Source organism: Ammospiza caudacuta, chromosome 12 (assembly GCF_027887145.1).
Source record: "Ammospiza caudacuta isolate bAmmCau1 chromosome 12, bAmmCau1.pri, whole genome shotgun sequence".
Classification (NCBI taxonomy): Eukaryota; Metazoa; Chordata; class Aves; order Passeriformes; family Passerellidae; genus Ammospiza; species Ammospiza caudacuta.
This window is the reverse complement of record NC_080604.1, coordinates 9,792,747-9,814,352: the sequence shown is the minus strand read 5'-3', so window position 1 is coordinate 9,814,352 and position 21,606 is coordinate 9,792,747. Positions and strand designations below refer to the sequence as shown.

The window sequence follows — 21,606 nt, the reverse complement described above, 5'->3', positions numbered from 1 at the left end:
TGCTGGCATCTTAACCTTGTTCCTAGTGGCCATGTAATCTCATTTCAAATGTTTGCTGCAAAAACAGTGAAGTTAATTTTTTAGAAAGGTTACTGAATAGCTAAAATAAATTGCTTCTGTCCATGAGGTTTTGCTCTTCCATAGGAAACTTGAAGTATGATGAAAGGCTCGCATAACAACTTTCACTGATGTGGATAAATGTGGGATCTCAGCACCTCAGGACTGAGGTGCAGAGGGACCGAGACCACCCTTGGGGGGCTCAGGAGTCCTGGAATGTTGCCAGAAGTGTCTGGTGGCTGGACTTTGATCCTACAAGGGAGACGACACCTGTATGAGGATGGGAGGATTTCACTGGGTGAATGGTGAAGGGATAAGTTAATTAGAGTGTAAGACACAGGGTTTAAGATTTCTGTACAGGGGGGTCTAAAGAAGTAAGATGGAGGAATTGGGGCGTGTCCTGTTCTTCTTCTTCTTCTTGGCTTCCATCTTCTGTGGTGATGTTGGCACTTTGGGATTGGTTATTACTAAAAGTGCACTGGTTAATAAGGGTAAAAGGTATTGGGGAAAAATGATAAATATTGTATACGTAACTTTGAGTATAAAGATAGGTGACCGCCCTGGGGGCTTGCAGTGTGCTCATGGCTGACTGCTGAGCAGACCTCTGTCAGGCCAAGAGATAATCTTTTAGATAAACAATTAATAAACACCGAGACCGAGAAAAGATCTGAAGCCTCTTCTCGTCCTTTGAAGTGCGGGCTGTCCAAGGCCACCCCGGGCCTTTCCAGGTCACCTAAACAGCCGAGAAAGCGACAGATAAACTAGTGTGCAATATGTAATCAATAGGATATGATAACATAGAGATCCTGATCTGTCCTGAGAGGCAGCTTCATAAATGCTTGGATCTCTTCACTTCCAGTGGCTCACAAGTATGGACGAGATCTTTTTCCACCTCTGTCTACCAGGGACTTAGTGGGGGCTGGATCCTGGTCATGCAGAAGTAAAGGAGGATATGGCTTTCCTCAGGTGCTCTGTGACAACCTGCATCTTTATTTTGTATTCTGAAAAATAATAATAAAATCTTTGGGCTTCTCTGTCTTCCCTCTGAAGAGAAGTAGTTCATTAACAGGAATTAAAGCAACCGACCTATCATTTGGTAGAATAGACCAGCTGTGCCAACCTCTTGTTAACCTAGATGCCTGGTTAAATGCCACTTATATTTGAGGCTATTGCTGTTGAGATTTTCCATGATAATAAACATGGATAATCTGCTGCCACATGCAGGAATGTGTCAGTGCAGACAGGTGCTGTGCCCACCCTGGGCAGGCTGTGTGAGCCAGCCCCAGTCTGCGAGCCATCAGCACTTTGTGTGGCACCGTGCCCGAGCTGAAACACCTTGTCTCTGATAGCTGAGGCTTTGCAGCCTCTCAACAGAGGCTGGCACACATTTGGGTATAATAGTAATCATTTCAGTGGCTGCAAGAGTGCTGGCAGTGTGTGAGTTTGCATTTGATATGTTCATCATTCCATGTGGCTGGGGAAGCACTTCCCCAGAAATCCCCACCCTCGTGTCGCGCACTCGTCTCCTCCCAGCTCCACTCAAATTAACTACAAAGATTTAAAAAATATGTTGGCAATAATTTTAGGGGGGGAAAGTTTAAAAATATATGTATATGTGCTGTGGGTTTGATTCAAATATTGGAGTGTCTCAGTGGACCACTTGTGGTGTCATTTGACAGCAGCTATTTCACATGACTCTGAACCATCATTTCCTGGAAGTGCTTGATATGAGTCGTTATTTCCTGGAATAAAGTGTTTGGTTACATATTTTCCCAAGCATTTTCCCCAGATAGGAAAATCCCCATCAGCTGAGAAAATACATGCTAGGGTCTGCAAAATTTTGTGGGTTTGGGCCTGCAGAATCCAGAGTGCAGATTTTTCAAAGCATGTTGACTGGCTCTCCTCTCCCATGAAAGGTTTCACCTCATCTGTTACTTTAAAGTGGAGTGGAGAATATTGCAGAGCTGAGCAGTTAAGATCACAAGATCATATTTAGGCTGGCAGTACAAAAAATATGGATGTGACTGAATCCTATTATCAGATGTTGAAATGATACCAAATAATTCAGTAGTTCTGACTCTTCTTCCTCACCAGTCAGGTTTGTGTTTTTACTGCCGATTTAGAGGCAGTGACATGATCTAAACTTCAGAGAAGTAAAATTTCAGTATAGCTTCATGTCCTTTTCAACCTTTAATCCTTTTATTCAATTTTTGGCTTTTTACAGCTGTAATATGTGTTAAATAACTATATATCATTAAAAACCTCATGGGTGACAAGTATTTACTGTGGAATTTGCTGTTAGAGAGCAGCCATTATATTGGGGTTGGCTGGCATGGAGTTAACCTACACAACTTAAGAACACAAGTTTAAGAATTCTGAAACCTTGGAAATTCTGAGATGTAGGTTTCTTTAACACATTCAAAATGAAAATAGGTAGGTTTGTAATGTTTAACTTGAGATATTATAACTGGAACATTGTTACACTTCTAACTGACTTTTGGCTGTAATTTTATGACAGCATGCTCTCAGAAAAATGCAGAAGAGTGAACCTTATTTAATTTGGAGGAACGTATTCCATGCCTATGTGCAATATGCCGTTTCCTTTTCTTTGGCTTTAAAATCACAGGATACCTTTATTTCTGCCAGGGAACTTGTGTTGTCATGCCTGCCATCTGTGGGGTAGTTGAGGCCCTGGCACAGGGTGCCCGGAGAAGTGTTTGTGGTTGCCCCTGGCAGTGTCCAAGGCCAGGTTGGCCTTTGGGGCTTGGGGCGCCCTGTGACAGCGGAAGATGTCCCTGCCGTGGCAGGGGTAGCACTGGATGGGCTTTAAGGCCCTTCCCAACCCAAACCATTCCATGATTTTATGATAAATTGCTTGTTTTCTGAACGTTCAGAGGAAACAAATAGAGTAGCAAACCACTTTTTCTTTGTATTTTGATACATTAAAAATCTAATATTTTAATGAAAATGTTGTGGAATAGGTATTTGAACACAACACATAAACAAACTGAGAGCCTTCTACAAATCACTACACAACAATTTTTATGCATTATTATGAGGTTTGTAGAAAAACAATGTACCTATATTTCATTTCAAATTAACATTGTGGATATGCAGCACTCTGATATATATTTTTTGTGTAATATTGATTATTTAAAATAATTCATAACTATAATTTAAATTAAGACTGTTGGAGTCCTACAGAATTTTCTTTTAAACATCATTTAACTGAGATTTGAATGAACAAGACAGAATAATAAATGAGACTATTAAAGTGTATGAATAAAATGCAACTGTTTATCTAAAATTGATCCATGTCGCATAACTTCGCCTAAAATAAATGGGTTGTTTTCCTTTGACTCCATCAGAAATATTGTCCTATAAATATTTATATTAATACATTAGGAACTTTGAAATAAAAGTGAAATAACTTTCTTGACATTTTTGCTGGCAAGCAAAGGACTGTGAGAATTCCAAACTTTTAGCTCACCTTGACTGTATGAAGTTCATGAGCCGTATTCTTACATTTATTAGCACTTGGAGCCTAAGGTTAATTTATGATTCATTTATCCCTGTTTATTTTTTAATGATTGATCTTATATAGTTCTGGGAAAAGGCACAGGCCATAACATATTCTTTTCTAAAAGCTATTAGGTATTATGTGCTCTTTCTTGGCTGATAAGTCATAGTCTGTCACCGAGTACATTGCAGAAGGTGAATATATTTCTTTTATTTATGAAATTAAAGGACAGATTATGGCCTTGCCAGAGCATGAGCATTTTAGGGTATAAGACACTGCAAGATCTGTGCTTTCAACTGCATGTTGTAAAAAATTGCCTTTGTCTTACCTCCTCACAAACTATTTGTGATGTACCCCTGTGAGTGTCTCTGCCATCCCATGTTTGAGTGCTGTAAGATTGTTTGCTCTCTAAAACTGGCGGTACAAGAATACACAGGAAATGATTTCTCATGAACAATCAAATCAAAAAACCTAGTATTTTACTTTTAGAAATATATTTTGTGTTGACGCAGCAAATAATAATAAATACTGTTGCCTTCTGGTATAAGGCAAGGCGACCCGAACTCTCCAGGGTCGCTCGGGCCAATGAGCACGCAAACACCAATGTGGTGGATGGTCAAAAGGCGTTTATTAACTCTTCTCTTGGGGTTTTATAGTCTAAGGGGGTCTTCTACGTCACAGGGGGGTCTGTCTCTACTATCTATGGTTACTAGCCACATTACTATGGTTAGTACTAACCACATTACTATGGTTAGTAAGGAGTGGAAAGTTACCAGGGGTCCAAAGTTACTGGGTGTGGAATGGAAAATTACTGGCTCTGCTGTTAGGGGGCTGCTTTCTAGGGTGGTTCCTTATCTTAGGGGAACAGGGGGTCCTGCCTCTCCGTTACATCATGTAATCTTCCGAACGCCTGTCCCTATCTACCACAAAATACATAGGAAAACATGTAAGTAAATATGAGGAAGATGTCCAGAGATTCCTGCACTGAGAACCCTAAAGTACCAAGTTAACAGGATAATATAAAAATTGGTTTTATCTGCTTTCTATTATTTAATCTCTATGATCTGCATAAGTCAAAAGAGATTTGTGTAAGGTATTCTAGAATTCAGGAAAGTGAATTAAAAAAAAAATCAAAGATTGAAAAAAGCAAGACATTGCACAGAACTATTGTTAGATATCATATTGTAGTAAAATAGACTGAGATAAATGGTTGATAAAACAAATAATGAAAAGTCTATAAAGAGAAATTTTTGGCTAATTAGTTTATTTCATTATTTGGTTAGACCTGACAGTGTTTGCTATTTAAAGTGTTCAGAAGGTAGGTGATTATTCTCCTAGTGATTGAAAGAAACATCTCACATAGTGTGGTATAGCAGTATATATCTGTTTTAAATGAGAATTTAACAATTTTAATTTTATTTATTTTATCAGACAGGAAGCTTTGCTTGCTGCAATTAGTGAAAAAGATGCAAATATTGCCTTGCTTGAGCTGTCTGCTTCAAAGAAAAAGAAGACTCAAGATGAAGTAATGGCTCTAAAACGAGAGAAGGACAGATTAGTACATCAGTTAAAACAGCAGGTGGGGAGACTTTACTTTTCATACTTTCATGGAAACAGAAAACTGGCACTATTTCCATTTGTACTGTTTTATGCTGATGTCCTTTTGGAAGGGTTCAAGCCAGGTCTGACCCGTGTCAGCAGTTACACAAAGTAGGATGTGTTCCGTTTAAGTTTTTATTGCTTCTCTGGAGTTGTTAAGAATTAGCTGCACATTTACTTGGCTCACATTATATGCAGCCAATACATTTTGTTTTCCCTCTTCATATAGTTCCCAGCCTTCTTAATTCTGTGAAAGAGGACAGCAGATGCTCTTTGCAAAAATCAAGATCTGTCCATTCTCTGGACTCTTTTTAACCTACTCTTGTTCACTTATTTGCTTATCTGTTGTAAAATAATTGTGTTTTCAGAAGGCTTCAGGCTTTCTGAGAGGGTATCTAGAAATTGTGATTATCCTTGAAGTGAATTCTCAAATGGGTAAAAATCACTGTGTCTTCAACACTATAAGTAATTTGAGGTTTAAATAAAACCACTTAGTTAAAAACCCCTCTAGAAACAGATATTATCACATATGTTCTGGCAATGATGCAATTGTCACCAGGTCAATCAGCTGCTCAGGATACTTTTCATCAAAATCTATATGATAAATAGGGAGATATGCTTCATGCTTTTTATCACTTCATCCCACTGTGCTGCACCAGAGTAGATGATGTTGAATTCCAAATAATTTTAGGGATTTTTGTTTTGGTTCTCTTTGGAAAAGAGAGGGTGCTTATTTTTTTTAGACATCTCCCTTTTTTACCTTCATCTTAGGTTACTGAAGAGTAAATGAATACACCCCTTTGCCATGTTCCATGATACCTTTAAATATCATGGGTATTTAGAAAATGTTCATCAGAGAACTGAGCAACTGTTTTGTTGTTGTGCTTGTTTTGTTTTGGTGTTGTACCTTTAAGCTATTGCTGGAAAGTGTTCAAAACATTGACGGGTTTCTTCAGACAGAGAGAAGGAAGAAGATTGCTAGAGAAGCATTGTGTTGGAGAACTTCAGTTAGAATTGTAACCAAATACTTCAAATACCTCCATTATTTATAGCGATAAAGATCTTCAGTAAAGCTATTTAACTAGATTAAATTGATGCCAAAATAATCTCCCTGTTATCTCAGACACCACAAAAAAAGAGTCACCAGGAACAGGAATGTGGTTTAACTAGGTCACCCCTTTATTACACTTAAGAATTATCTGATAATAGAGCTTGTAGACTTCACTCATGCTTCTTTAATCCCTCTGGGGAGAACCACTGTCTACCCCAGAGGTTTCTCATGTGCATCCAGCACAAAGGCTGCTCTGGCTGTGCTGGCCAGGGGCAGATTCCCCTGTGTGATTCAGTTCCTCTCTTTCCTTGAGAGATGCTCCCTCTCGAGCTGTTCCTGATTCTCAAGAACCTCAGTGGATGTTCAGCTGCAGCATTGCTTGTTTTCTTCTGCTCTTATTTGTCCCATCCTCCATTTCCGCAGCTGCTACACTGCCGAAAGAGAGAACTCAGAAAAGCCCAACTTCTCCATCCTAATGTGATCATCAAAGGAGAAATATTCACAAATATTAAAAGATGAATCACTAGATAATGCTAAACATTAACATAAAGCATTACATTCATCCTTTTTCTATATTGTAAGAGGAATTTTTGCTTTGAGAGGCAAAATAACATGCTGGTCCATGATAAAAAAAAAATAAATCTGTATTCCTCTCAGATTTATATATATATCCATAATTTCTGGCCTTTGTGAATGTCAAATACATTGTAAACCCCTATTAAGACATTGATTTTAAAATAATTTGTCACAATTTTTCACACTGCAAAATAAAATGAGGCATCTTAGAGAAATGAAATATTCTGCCTTTGTCAGGAAATGAGAATATTTATGATTTATTTTAATAAAGCTACAGATAGGCATGTCATATTTTAAAGATTAAAATGTTATTTATATGAATGAGTTGAGCCATCTTTTTATGGGTTGCCACTGTGTGAATTTAAGTAAAAGTTCTGTTATTTTTAAGCTGGAAGAAAAGAATTGTTTTTATGTCAAAACCTAGATAACCTAGAAAAATTATTTGTATCACAGTGTATTCAGCTGTAAAATTAGTTGTAATAATTCTGACCTCTGTGTTGCAAACACATTTTATCACAAGAAACAAACATTTAATTGCAATGGTTTAAATACAATTTAGCAGTTGCAATCTGTCAGTTAAATATTTATTGTTTACTGCTTAAATAATTGGGAAGCATAGTAATACACTCCCAGCAAAACAAAACCATCGGAATTGCTTTGATTCATACACCAAATGCTATATTTTGAGAGCTGTAGAACTTTGTAGTAGGCTTTAAAAAAACCTTTCAGTAATACAGTATTAAATAAAATTACCATGTGGGCTTGGCTGAGTGCTTACATAATGTGCATAATCACCCTGGCCAAGATTCCTTTGGAGAATTCTGAGAAGGTATTTTTAGATAAATTTGTACAGTGATGCAATCCTTCATGAAATAATTAGCTACAAAGTCAATTTTTAGAACTTCTCAAGAGATTTTGGGAAGAGCAGAAGACACTATGTTACTGATTCATCCTGACCTTGGACACTGAGAGAAAATGTCCCAGTTGTCTCTTTTCACTTGTAGGATATAGTGCCAAAAATGTTAGTGCACTTGGCCAAAATGCAAGGTCTTCTTGCTCCTTGAGAGCATTTTATTTTTCTTCTCAAAACGTGAAATTAGAAACCCTTCCAGTGCTTTCAGGGCTGCAGGTGTACAGAATACTCTGGCCAGAGGCAAAGCTGGTGTTTGGCAGAGTTTTTTAGTTCACTGCTCTATATTTCATCACATCAACATATTGCTAATGCAGCAAAAAGGGTGAGAAACCATCAAGGAATTTAAAAAATGTGTGTAATCACACTTCCTCAGCAAACTAACAGCTAGCAATATTTTCTCTTGCATGCAATACACAGAATTATTTCTTACTAATTATCTTGTAAATATTTAAAAAATCTCTTTCAGCAGCAAATGAGTAAAGTGGAATTGTAGGCAGCATGTTGCATTACATATACTGTTCTAAAATACTTTAGAAACCTTGCTACTCTGATATTATGGTGGGGACATCAAGCATTCAAGAGCAACAAAATACCCCAAATTGCATTTTCACTGGTAAATAAATTCAGCTTTATTTCACTGTACGTTTTATGATATTGAAAGGGTTTATTTTACTGTATGAGAAAAAGAATATTTCTAGAAGTTGTTGTGATTGTGATTATTCTGGCAGCCCAAAACATTTTTCTGCAGCACTTTGAATTAATTAATTAATTTTATTTGAGCTCTCTGTATGTCTAACAAGCATGGGAGCAGAAAAGTCACACACTGTTTTTTCACAGTGTCACTACAGACATGGTTATCTGCAGCACTTGTGAGCAGCAGCAGCTCTAGGGTTGGTTCCTAATCACTGTTGCTTCAGTTTCTGATGCTATACTAATTTAATCTTTCTGATTGCCTTCAGTTTCACAGGTGTGTGTATTATAGGACCGCATAATTTTCTTGTTGTTGTTGTTATTGCTGTTGTTGTTATTGTATTGCTGCTGTTGTTTACACAGATCTGCTTCAGAAAGACATTTATTGTGCAGCATCATTGCACAGTGAGTGGAATCCATGTTACGAAGCCATTCACATGGGTACTGCAGACATAATTGATCATTCTGCTGCTTTTTTACCTCTTCAGTTTATGCTGTTTACCATTAGTCATAATATTGGTCTTGTTCAAGCTTTGAGCACCTAATTGTGAACAAAAGAGAAGTCTGAGACCCTTAAGTTATAATTTTATTTTTGTTGCACTTATGGTACACAGGTTCTTTGTTTATTTTGAACAGGTAAGAATAGATGTCCTACTAACTTCATAATCAGCTTGATTACTTTTTCCTTAAAAGTTCTCAAAAAATGTAGTAAAATGGCTTTTACTCTCTGATTTTACATGTGGCTATTCACATTCCATTTATGTCAATACAAAGCATTCAGTGGCCTTACTGTCTTAAAAACCATTTTAGTTTACTTTTCTATTAATTAGAAATATCTAAAGTAATATTTCAGCATGTCTTTACATGGGGGTTTATTCTCCTAATTTTTAACCTGATTTTTTAATCTGTGTTTTTGCACATGGATCATGACAGTCATTGCAAATGGATTGAATCTCAGTTTTGCCCAGTGGATTCCTGTGGGGGTGGAAGTGCAGAGTGTCACTTTTCCCTGCAGCTTTACACAGCAGGGGCACAGGGTAGGCAAGGCAATGTGTGAGTGGAGCTAAAAGCCTTTGCCTGAAAAACAGTTGAAAAAATACTGAATATGTTGGCAGCGCTCTCATAACACTTTTCACATATTCTCAGCAAGACTTGACAATTTATGTTATAAAATTTGATAGACTTGGGTCATAGCTGGATATGGTATGACTTTTTCCTCCTTTTGCTCTTAGGAATCCAGTCTTTTGCATGGTATTTTTACACAAACCTTTTCAATGAGAGTGGCTTCTTTTGCCCTTAGCAGTCAGCTTCTGAAAGCACCACAGGCTGGGTACATGAGCCCTTTCCTGCTTTAAAATCTGTTTCTGTTTGTTCTCTATTCAGAGTTTTTTGATTCTTGAAGGATCTGTGTCACAACCTAAATCTTTTTTCACTGGTGATAATCTGGTCTTGAATTTATCCTACAACTTTGTTCAGACAAATGCTTTAACTTCACTGAGACTGAAAATCTTAAATGGAAAAAGTAGGCAATGCAGATATAAAATAATATATATATTAACACTGGAACTTTTGTAATTCTGGATCTGGCCTGCTTGGTGAAATTGGTTATTAAGTACATCAAACAAGAATAGTGAATATCTCCATTATAACACTCTGAACTCCAAGCCAAAAGGATTTTCTCCATCTGACATGTTTTAAACAAATCCTTATGTTCTACTGCAATGTACCCCATGATAATAAGACTAAATGTAGTTTAACGCTTGATCTCAAATGCAGTGCTAAGTAGCCAGCTATTAACAAAAAAGTAAAAAACTGTAAAAACTGGGTGTCAGATATTTCTGATGCTGTAATTGTGGATAAAACTGGTAATTCTTACAGTCCAGCATCAAAAAGAAACTAGCTATCTGTAAGGTGTCTCTATTAAGCATATTAAGACAGTGGCGTGATGCTATCACCATTTCAGTCCATACTGAAATATAGAACCAATGTATTGAAATGAATATTTTATTTAGCAATTTTTGTTGCATACAATGGAATAAATGTAGTAATTTCAACTTAAGGTATATTTTCTATATGATACAAATGGGAGACCTGGGCTTGTATTTAAATTGTAAAAATTGAAGCTGAAACTCACTAATCAGACATTAAAGATGGTGAAAAATGACCAGTGCTACTAACCAGAGGTTTGCAGTTTCTAAGGTCTTATTTAGCTGCTGAAGTTTCTGATTCATGTCTGGTTTTCAATAATTATTATGGGGAAGTATCTTTTTAATGAGTTATTTCCTGTTGTAAAAAGGAAAAAAGGGAACCCTCCTTCTTCCGTTGCTTGTCTGTTTTTAGTAGGCCCTGGCCTGAGATATCCTCAGGCAGCTTCAGTTTCAGAGCTTTAATTACGCTTTTTAACCCACTTCTTTGTGTCTATGTTCTTACATACTTCTATGTAATTACCCAGGTTAGTAGTAGGACTCAGACAAATACCTTTAGCATGACTTGAGCCTATACATTACTGAGTATGCTGTATTATTACAAGATATTTCCTGCGCTTCAAGCCATACTTTTAATTCTCAGAGCTTTAAAAGACTTCAAAACCACGAATTCTGAATGCCCAAAAAAAAGTCAGACAGTCCATGTTCTATTCAGCATAGCTTTGTGTAATCACAAGTGTCAGAAAAGTTGAAATTTGGCCTCAGTACTTTAGATAAGTGTCTGCTTGGCACTTGGAAGTGCTGCCTGTCTCTGTGTGCCAAGTGTCCAATATCCCAGCTGGTGTTTGGGAGGCTGTTGTCCTTCAGCTTGTGAAGAGGGAGGCTTACTCTGAGCTTTAGCTTCTTTCAGGGTAAGTCAGTCACATGTTGTCATCTTGCAAAGCAGCAGGTGTAATGGTTGCTCATACCAGTTAAATAGTGCTCTAATTATAAAAGGACTGAAGTGTCTGTAAATCTTCTATGCTTAGGTTCAACACTAAAGTACCAGACCTATGTCTCTGAAAAGATTTACGTAGAAGTTGCTTTGCGCTGCTGCAGAGAAGTCAGAGTATTAATTTGTCCAGCAATTGGTTTTGTATTTTCCCTGGGTGGAATTCTGGATTTAATGAAAATCTGGAAAATAGTCAATACCCTATTTTCTGTCCTGTGAGGGCAGACAGGGCCTGAACATGAACTGCTCTGGGTTACATGTTAGAGATGATAAGAATTCTAAGTTTAATTCAAATTTTAAATGTAAAGCCATCATGTGAGTTAAGTAAATATAGATGTGAAAAAGAAAAATATGCATACTTTCTTAGCATGGAAACTTGACTGTGTCCCTTACATTGCATGGAACAGTCTTATCCTTCATGAGGTACAACCTAAAAAGAGTTAAATGCAGAGTAGCCAAGCTTTTCTGCAGTGTGCTATCATGCACACTCTGAGCCTGCATGCATCCTGTCTCTCACACTTTCCAAGACAAGTCATACACTATTACAGGAAAAGAAAAACATGCTTATTAGTCCATTTGGAATTTTAACAGGGAAAAATTTGTGTTCTTCAATGGAGGCAGGAAACAAATCAGCAAAGCCAGGTTAAAATGTAGTTAAGAGTAAGAATATAAGAACAGATTACATTACAGGGATGTTATAAAAAGAAAATGCATAATTAAAGCACTCAGTAAAACATAACACTGCCCCATGGTGATGCATTCCAACACCCATAAGGTTATGATTATCATACTTATTTAGCATTTGCAGTTGCTGGTTTGTTAACATACTTCAGTGTTTTTGTTATCTTTCACTTACTGATGAGTGCTTGCAAACCTGAGTGTCTTAACATCATTTTTTTTTCATTGGAGTTTTCTTGGTGTCCAAAACCTTCCTGCACAAGCAACAAAGAAGCCTGAATTGAATATTATTGTATATTTATACTCATTTAAGACAAGAGTATAATTTATTTTGGAAATAATTAGCATGATGTTGTTAGTATTACACTGTTAAAAGTGGAATGAATAATTAGCATAAATGAATACAATTTCTGCCAGTCTATTAAGTCCACTTCCTCCATGCAGCTGTAATACTGGCAAAAGATCCTTCAGAGCAATAACAAGTTAAAAGATCCTCTGGCTTGTGGAAAAAGGACCCTTCTGTCAGAACCATACTTGGTGGGTGTGTTTTAACAATTTGTTGAAATTCACTCATTTCATTGTGTGGATTCAAGAGAAGTGCTGCCCTTACAAACGAAGCAGTCTCAAGGTTTGGCTTTCTAGCAATAGCCTTGGAATTTTCTTTTCTTTTACAGTTGGATAGTTAGCGAAACAGTGCCCCAAAGTATAGCAAAAGTTTAAACTGAAACATTGCAAAGGAATCTCTCCGAAGTATTTTTCTAGATGGCAAATCAATCTCACTCTTTGGCTTCTTTTCACACCATTTATGCAGGATGCAGGTATCTCTACAGGCTTGAGCTGCTAAAAGCAGGTGGAACAATGACAGTGAGGTTGAAGATGATTTTTAGAGGCTCCAAGGTTGGAACTTGAACTTGTTATTTTTTGATTTCAGAAAAATATTTAGTTAAGATGAGACAACAGGAGTGGAATAAAGGAAAACTTGCTGAAGATGGTTTTTAAACAAAGTAAAAAAGGATAAGTGAACTTAATAAAGTTCTGGAAATACAGGCTTTACATGGCATTTCAGGTTTTTTTGTAGCTTGTGATGACTTTTTTGTTATCAAAAGTCACCATAAGGATTATTACAAGCACGGGATTCTGTGGTGCTTTCTCAAATGCCTTTTGTAGCTACTTTCCAAGATTGTCTTCCTCTGTGGTACTGTAAATTGTTTTATTGTAATATTTTGGGGTTTTTTAATAAGAAAATACACCATTTCTATAAAGTCATGATTTTATAAACTTTTATAGTTTATAAAAGTTTACTTTTATAAAAGTAAACTTTTATAGTCACTTAAAAGATTGTAAGTGACAAGTGTAATTTCTTGAACTTTAGGGGTGTGTGAGGGCAAGTACAGTGTTTGCTGTCCAACATTTAATGAATTGTAACTTGCCAAATAGCACATCCAATATAAATTGTATTCCATGGCAGTTTGTGATTTCTGAATTGTGCAGCAGTGGAAATGGTAAGAAATTCTTCCCTTGTCTTCAGATGATGACAATTTTCAAAGAATGTGTAAAAATATTGTTCTAATGTGAAAACTGATTTTATTTGGAGAGCATAAGGCCAGAGCTGGCTTAATTAGCAAACATTTTGTTAATCCTCTGTTAATGCAACTCAGGATTGGAGCATTGAATTCATACAGGAAAACCAATTGCAGTTGCACATGCTTTTATTAAATCTAAATTCATTCCAATAATTCCTTCGTGCAGCCTCTGGATAAACTTGGTGAATTCTGTAGTCTGGAGAATGCAATTCTCTTAGATCAATGCCCTTTTCTGTTTTCTAAAATATTGTCTCAGAGAAGAAAAGCTTGGATAAAATCACCTGTTATTAAAAATTATGAAGAATAGAACTAAAGGCCTGCCTCATGAAGTTTTCAGCGTTTTTTGTGGAATTATTGGAATGTGGAATTAGAATGTGGAATTATTTTCAAACAGTGGGATTGCAAGAAAAAGAGTTTCAGTGTCATTAAAGACAACAAGAGGCCGTAGCAGAATCAAACCTAGAATGTGGGTCTCTAGATTTTAAATTTTGTGCTTTTAGACTTATACCACAGTATAGCTCCAGGACAGCCTGCAGGCCTTATATCTGCCTCCTTCTCATACAGGGAAAAATCCTACCCTATTGAAAGTGAATATTCTGGAAATATTTCAAATTCCATTAAATGAAGAGAGATTGAGAAGAAAATCCAAAGGAAAGTAATAGCTATTGAATTGTATTACACCTATATCCCAGAGCAACAAATCTTACTATTTTTCCTCATTTGAACCTCATTCATGAGAGTTTCATTGTTAACTTGATCCAGATGACAGATGAAAGCATAGTTCCCTATTGCCACCTTGCTAAAATATTTTGTAAAAGACAGTTTTAATATTACAGTTTTACAGTTACAGATTGCTGTTAAGCTATTTAGTCTGTTACCAGTCAATCAAAGACTTTCATTTCACTTTGGTATATCCTTCCTTAAACTCAACAGACTTTTAGGAGGACAAGAAATATCTGTCAGTTTTCTTGCAGTGCTAGGTCATAAATTCTTTGGTAAATGGGTTAAAAATTCAGTTTCACATACCATTCATGACCTTGACAGCTTAGCAAATAGTGATATTGAATGATCAAAGACAAGTGTTTCAAGCCCTAAGGGTTAATATACCTGTGCAAGTAGATCTGAGCTGCTTTTAATTCCTTGATCATTCCTTTATTTCAAAATGGATGCAGTATTTTTTGAATGGAGTCAATAAATTAAGAGCAAAAAAAAATCTGAGGACACTGTTTAGGCTGGAACTAATAAGGCCGTACATGGTCTTTAGGAGATAGAGTTAATTAATTGTTGCATTTTACAAGTTCACATGTTTTTCTTTTCTAGTATAAATCCAAATTAAAACTTATTCCTTCTCAGGTGTGGGAAGGCCTGTTGTTCTCTAGACATTTTCAGAAAGAACTGTTGGCTGAGCTGTGGCTATGTAAATTTTTTGAAACCCCATTTTCAGGTGTGAGAGGAGAATGTGAATACAAGTTTGACTTGTGCAATAGAACTATTTCAGATAATAGTGCGGAGTAACCAGTGGTGCACATTAGATATTGAACAATTTGAATGCATGTGTGATCACCACTCTAATTTTCATTTATTGTATATTTCAAGATTCAATTTCTTGATCATCCAGAAACATCAGTATTGAGTGATGTTCTGTGCTTTCTAAAGAAATGTAAGAAAAGGTCTTGGCTGTCCTTGAATAGGAACTTTTCAGGCATGCTGAAGGTGTTGCAGGAAGTGATGGCATTGCCAGGTCACTGTGTGCTATTTCCCCTCTCAGGTGGCCCTGGAGCAGTCCCTGGATGTGCTGCTCTGGCACCCAGACCAGGAGGATTTTCCTCTGGCTGATAAACCAGTGTCCCAACACGTACACACCTTGCTGTGTGCCTGTATGTAGGTGTAGGGGTGTGAAGCCCTGGGGTCCTGAACAAATTCCAATGTGGTTAATTAACTCCTTCCTCAAATAAAAATATAGTTGACATTTCAAAGCCTCCTAAATATCAAAAGCTGGCAAAGGGAGAAAACAGAAGTGATGTTACAGATTTTTGTTTAGAAGGATGTGAAAAGGATTGTATTGTTCCTCAGGACAGCTTTACTTTGGTTCTTCTCCAGAAATCCTCCTGCTTGTCCTCCTCAAAAATCTTGCTTTTAAAAGTTTGAAATCATAAGGTGTTTGTACTTGTTAAGCCAAAGCTAAGCATACCTGGAAAATACAGGTATTTCCAGTGTAGAAGTATAGCACTAGGACTAGCTAAAGCAAAGGCAAACAGAACATCAAAATCGTATCTGCTATCAGTTAAAGAGCTAACAAATAAAAACAAAAAGCTTTTTAAAGTATTCTTTTGCCAGATAAGTTGCATCATTTTAAGAAATGGATGGCAGTTACAAGTCTTGATGAACTTTAGATGGTTTGATAGTTACTTGAGTGGAAAAGAAATTCTCATTTCATATTTCTCGTATATTGTGCTGCCAGTAGAGGCACACTAAAGGAAGGCTACTAGAGCATTAACATTTCTTTGTGCACATTTTACTGCAATCTGGCATGCAAAAGGAAGAAACATAAGAAGTAGTTTATTTATATTTCAGCACCAAATTAGAAAGATGACATCATTCATTTACAGTTCTTATCCCATGACACGCCTAATCCCCAACACCTCATTACAAAGGACACTTTTAGGATTGCATATCTCATCTTGTTTAACTTTTGCATTCTTTATGGAATAGTTGAAAGGTAGGAAATTTAAGGCTGTTCATTGATAAGAAAATAAACTAATAAAGTTTTAGGAGCTTCCCCAAAGAGGCAGGGTATGACAGTGTTTATAGTAAGTGGCTTATTATTTGGCTATTAATTCTCCATCTTTTCCACTCTTTTGTTCAAAAGCCCTTCCTCTTTGAATCTAAAGACAAACAGACAACCATGGTGATTCAGACTGAGATGATCTTTTTATCAAAATCAGTAGAAAGTCACAACTGAAATTCATTCAGTTGCTCGCTTCCATCTTTGTATTTGGGAGAAAATAAAATATTTCCAACTGTGCTGGTTCTTCTCGCTCTGTACTGAGAAAATGCTCTTAGAGTGCCGTGGAGATGCTCAGAAAGTCTAATAGTGCACATCTGACCTGTGATGTTTTCTCTGTTTTGTTGTTGTGGATTCCTTGAGGATTTGGTTGGGTTAGTTGGTTGTTTCTACTGAAACTGATTACAGCTCCTCTCCTGTAAAGCAGTTTTCTCTGATCCTTTATTGAGCATCATGCGAAGTGCTTGAGAAACATTGTTACAACTGAAAAAAATTAATTGCTGAACAGGTACATCAGGACTTCCTAGGATTCTGTGGCTGTTTTCCTGCCATTAGACTGTGTTATACTTGAAATATTATGTAATATGAATATTTAGTTTGCTTGTTTTTTTCAAATCCCTTTTCAACTTCAGCAAAAAACATTAAAGTTGGGGAATTTAATAGCAGTCTCTGAGTTTTACATGAAAATATACTTGCCAGTGAAATTTTCCAAACAGACACTTTCATATAGAATTGTTGTTGAAGGAAAATCAAATTATGGCAAATTATCCTGGAAGTAAATCTACCACATCCTAGATATGTGACACGAGTTATCTCATGGGCACTTGGCATTGGAAGGCAGTTAGACCAGTTAATATGGGGACATACTGAACAAATGAATTGTGTTCAAATTCGTCTGCTTCTCTTGGTCCTTTGGAGCTCATTAATCTGGGCAAAGTCCTGGGCAATGTGTTTAGCTCCCATCCTCAGTGGGGTTGCCATGAATCCTCCTGCCTTGGAGCATGGTATCAAGTGAGCTAAGACTGCTATCTTTCCTTCAGACATCTGTGTGGTATTAATTGTATATGCCTCCAACTGATTATTTTAATTTTGGAAGAGATCTTTGTGAGTTTACACCATTTTTTTCTGGGTTTTGTTAGTGCAAAATTAATTAAAACTTGATAGCAGTTTAAGAGGTTTGCCTGAGAGAGTCTTCAGTCCTGGTATCACAAAAAAATAACAACTGTATCTATTGGTGTCAGACTATTGGTAGAAAGATATTTTTGGTGTTATGAGCAAAGTTTGAATTATTCAAGTCTTTGTATTTCATGGTATGGAATAATTGTAATAGTGATAAAGAGCAGCATTGTATCTTGTTATCCCATGGTGACATAGATTTTATTATCTGTACACAGCTGTAGCTGAAGTGTTGATCTCTTTTTCAAGATCTATATCTTTAACTTACTTCCATTCAGTAGTGTGTCAAGTTCCATAATCACTTATTTCTCTAAGTGCCTGTGTCTCTATCACTTAGTTTTCAGATTCATTTTACTTATTGTTTAGCAGGGCGATCGTGGTGTAGAATTAAAATAAATTACCCAAAATAGAACTTCTAGAGCTATTCATGGTTGTTGCTGACATGCCTTGGTAGCCAACTGTAAATGTTTGAGGTACACTTAATGTTCCTTTCAGAGAGATTTAAGAAGTCAATTGCTAAGACATAATGTTAGACTGGAAAAATAGGAAACCGCTCTAAAATAATACATTTAGAAAAGCTGAATGTCTTTGCCTTTCAAACACATTATCTGTCATCATTTACTTTTCTGACTTCTTCATGTCATTCTATGGATGTGAAAGCTGAAACAGAGGATGTGTTCACATACTTGATTTCTCTATTTCTCTTTCCTTTACTTTGTGAGCCAGCAGTCTGGATTTCTATTCTTAGATCCTCCAGCTCAAAAAAACTCCCAAAAAACCCCCAGAGCTGAGTGATTCCTAAAACACTGTCCGAATAATACATTCCAACATGCAATAAAATTGTCTTGCTTTACATTTTAAACAGACACAAAACAGAATGAAGCTGATGGCAGATAACTATGATGATGACCATCACCACTACCACCACCATCACCACCACCACCACCATCGGTCTCCTGGGAGGACACAACACAACCACAGACCCTCTCCAGATCAGGTTGGTCACCTCTTTCTTCACCCTCAGTTTTATAACTTTGTTGTTTTGCTATTTCAGAATAAAATAAATTTTCCAAAGATCTAATAAGCAACGATGCGTTCCTTGAACTGAAGCTAATAGCTCTGGTCTTTATTTCCATCCTGAAATAGTTTAAAATTTTGGCTTTTTGTTTGGAGCCTTATTTTTCTGGAGTAGAAAAACAGTCTGTAGAAACAAGTAACTCATTTTCAGATGAAGGAGCCTGAGTACTAATTTAACATTGCTTTTATATGAAAAATCATTTTTTGATACTAAACTAGGTTATAAGTTCATAATGTCTGGGTGGAAATAAAAGTGAAAAACAAGGATGAAAATATAATGGGGATGTATGATAGACTACTTAATTGGGAGGAGGAGAATAAGAGGCAAATTACACTTTTTTTACACAGTGACCAAAGGAATTATATTAGTCAAGAGCAGGTAAGAATGAGAAAACATGATTTCTTGGATACTAATGCAAATTGAAAAACCCCAAAACACAAACTATAAACCTGAACAACATAATACATAATCCTTTGAATTCTTGGAACATGTTAAGAAGAACTTTTTCTGTCAGAAAGAGGAGAAGGGAATTAAGGACTTGCTGTCTTGGTTTGGTTCTGTTTCTGATTAACAGAGATAAGTTGGCCGAGTTTATAAAAGAAGGGAAAATTGTATGGAAATATCTGTAAAATAAAAAAAAAAAATTGGCTTTCTGCAAGGAACGGAAGGATAAAAAAGCCAAAGTGAAGGCAAGAGATGTGAAAAAACAGGTAATAACCACCACAGTGTTACTGAAACCTAGACACTGTTTTCAACTTATTTAAGAAACCTGCACCTGTGAAAGAAATTTGAGGCTCAAGAAAATGTAAGAGAGTTAACATTTAGTCAAGTGCTTTTCAATGCATGGTAACAGCTTATTCAGGGAGGAGAATGGATAAGAAGCATAATGAAAGTCAGTATTAAAGCATATTCAAGAACATTGAGATGTTATATGAATAGTGGAAATAGGTGCATGATTAGAGATAGAGCACATGAAATAGTAGCTATTTTACTAGTATTTACTAGCGCTTGTACTCAGCTTTTTTCCTAGGTGATAGTTTTGGGCCATTCTCTAAAAAAGAAGGCATGTCCAGCATACCCATCCTATATTTAGTCTGCTTAAATTTGCCAAGGAAAATTAAATCAAGCAAATCTAATTTGATAGGGAACTGGTTTTGTGGTTAAAGCAGAAAGTGATCGCTCTTAATTCATCGGGTGTTTTACGCTGTCCCACCAGATATTTGTAATATGCAAATAAATATATAATTTTGCAATGTAATTAATAAATAATGTAAAATTAATTCCAATAATAAAAGCTTTAATTAAAATTGTATTTTTAAATTTAAATAATTATGAGATTGCCATGACATGGGTGTGCAACCTATAGACAAATTTTCTATTGCTCATTTTCAGGCAGGAGGGCCAGTTACCGCAGGATTCCAAAGAGGTCTGTCCTTTATCTGACCGTGGAGTATTTATTTAGAGATTATTTCAGTGGTGAAATCGAAATGCCATTAGTATTGTTGGTCATGTATAGAGATGTAAGAAGCTCCAAGCACAGCAGGAGCAGTCAAACTGCTCAATAAGCTGCTCCAGTCTTGATAAACTGGAGAGAGTCTAGAATTTGAAATTTGAGATTCGGCAAAGACAAGTCTGCTTACAGGGGAGAAGTCACATATGCTATTGAGGTAATAGCATGGAGAAAGGAATCTGTTATACTGGAGGTATAGTATCTGGAATACCATTGCAGTGAAGTTGGATCTAATTCTAGGATAGATATAATACTGAAGAAGAAGCAGGAAGCAATTATTCTGTTCCTTGGAGCACTGGAGAGAGCTCATCTGAAAAGCTGTTTACAGTTCTGATCTCTATGCTTTAGGAAACATAGACAAAGTAGAAAGGGACAGAAGGAGAGCAACAAGAGTGATAGAAGTTTTAGAGAACATGACCTGTGGGGAAGGCTTAAAGAACATGGTTTGTTTAGTCTAGAAAGTACCAAAGAGGAGACATAAGTCTTCTAATACATAAAATGTTGTTGTAAAAAGGACGATGATCAATTGTATTCCGGTGCCCAATGGAGAAAGGCTAGGAGCAGTAAATTTAATTTTGCCAGGAATAACTAGGTTAGTTTTTAAAAAGAAAACTTTTTCACTATGAGTCTAATGAATCTGTAAGTGGAAACACAATGTGGACATTCTTTCATATACATGTAATGGAAGGTCCTTTCTTGGAGGTTTCTAAGAACAGGTTAGATGAATAGAGCTTTGTTTCAGCTTGTGTTGGACACAAAATAGGTGTTCCCCTGAAGTGCTGTCATCCCAAAATTTCCACAGACTGTGAACAATGGATTAGCCCAGCAAATGTTTACTTGTAAAGAAAGCAAATAGGAGATTCCTAGCAAAACCCTTGCTGAAATAACCTTTGGGAACAGCACAGTCAAGGGTAATAATGAGTGAACTCTAGACATTGCTTTATCTTACATTTTTCAATCATGGATTTTATTTTTCTCTTTACTTTTTATGTTGTTATTTACCCCTCTTTACAACATTCATTTGTGCAGCAATTTGATTGCTGTGTGCCATAGAAACCTGCATTTCCCATTCAACATTACACACAGATTCTAGGTATGTGACTATTCCTCTTCAGGTATTCACATTTTTTAATGATTATATTTTTGTTATAACTCTTAGCTAATTTCCTATTCTGCTGTGGGCAGCGTGTGACAGAATGACTCTAGTCTTAGTGAAGACCAGGATCTCTGACTTCTCTTGAAGGAGCTTGTTGAGCACCTTTTTTTAGATACAATGGATATGTTTTGGTCTTCTGGCTGCTGCTAGGGAACAAAGACAAATGTCCAGACACTTATAGCCTTTATTCCCTCTTTTTTTGCTCTCTAGGGAGAGGCATAGATGGTGACCTTTTTTTGCCGTTCTTGTCTGGACCTAACTCTGGTCCAGTTGTAAGGAAACTTCATAAAGAGTTGGAAGACTCTCTCATCTGCCCAT

The 21,606-nt window shown here is 36.5% G+C and overlaps 1 protein-coding gene across 1 annotated transcript in view; it reads left to right on the top strand.

Annotated features, from left to right (window-relative positions):
* ERC2 (ELKS/RAB6-interacting/CAST family member 2) overlaps positions 1–21,606 on the top strand; it is a 318,526-nt gene that overhangs the window by 271,541 nt on the left and 25,379 nt on the right. Inside the window, exons 18-19 of the mRNA XM_058812979.1 lie at positions 5,009–5,156; positions 18,410–18,541. Of these exons, the coding sequence (XP_058668962.1) occupies positions 5,009–5,156; positions 18,410–18,541 (280 nt within the window). The remainder of the gene's footprint in view (positions 1–5,008; positions 5,157–18,409; positions 18,542–21,606) is intronic.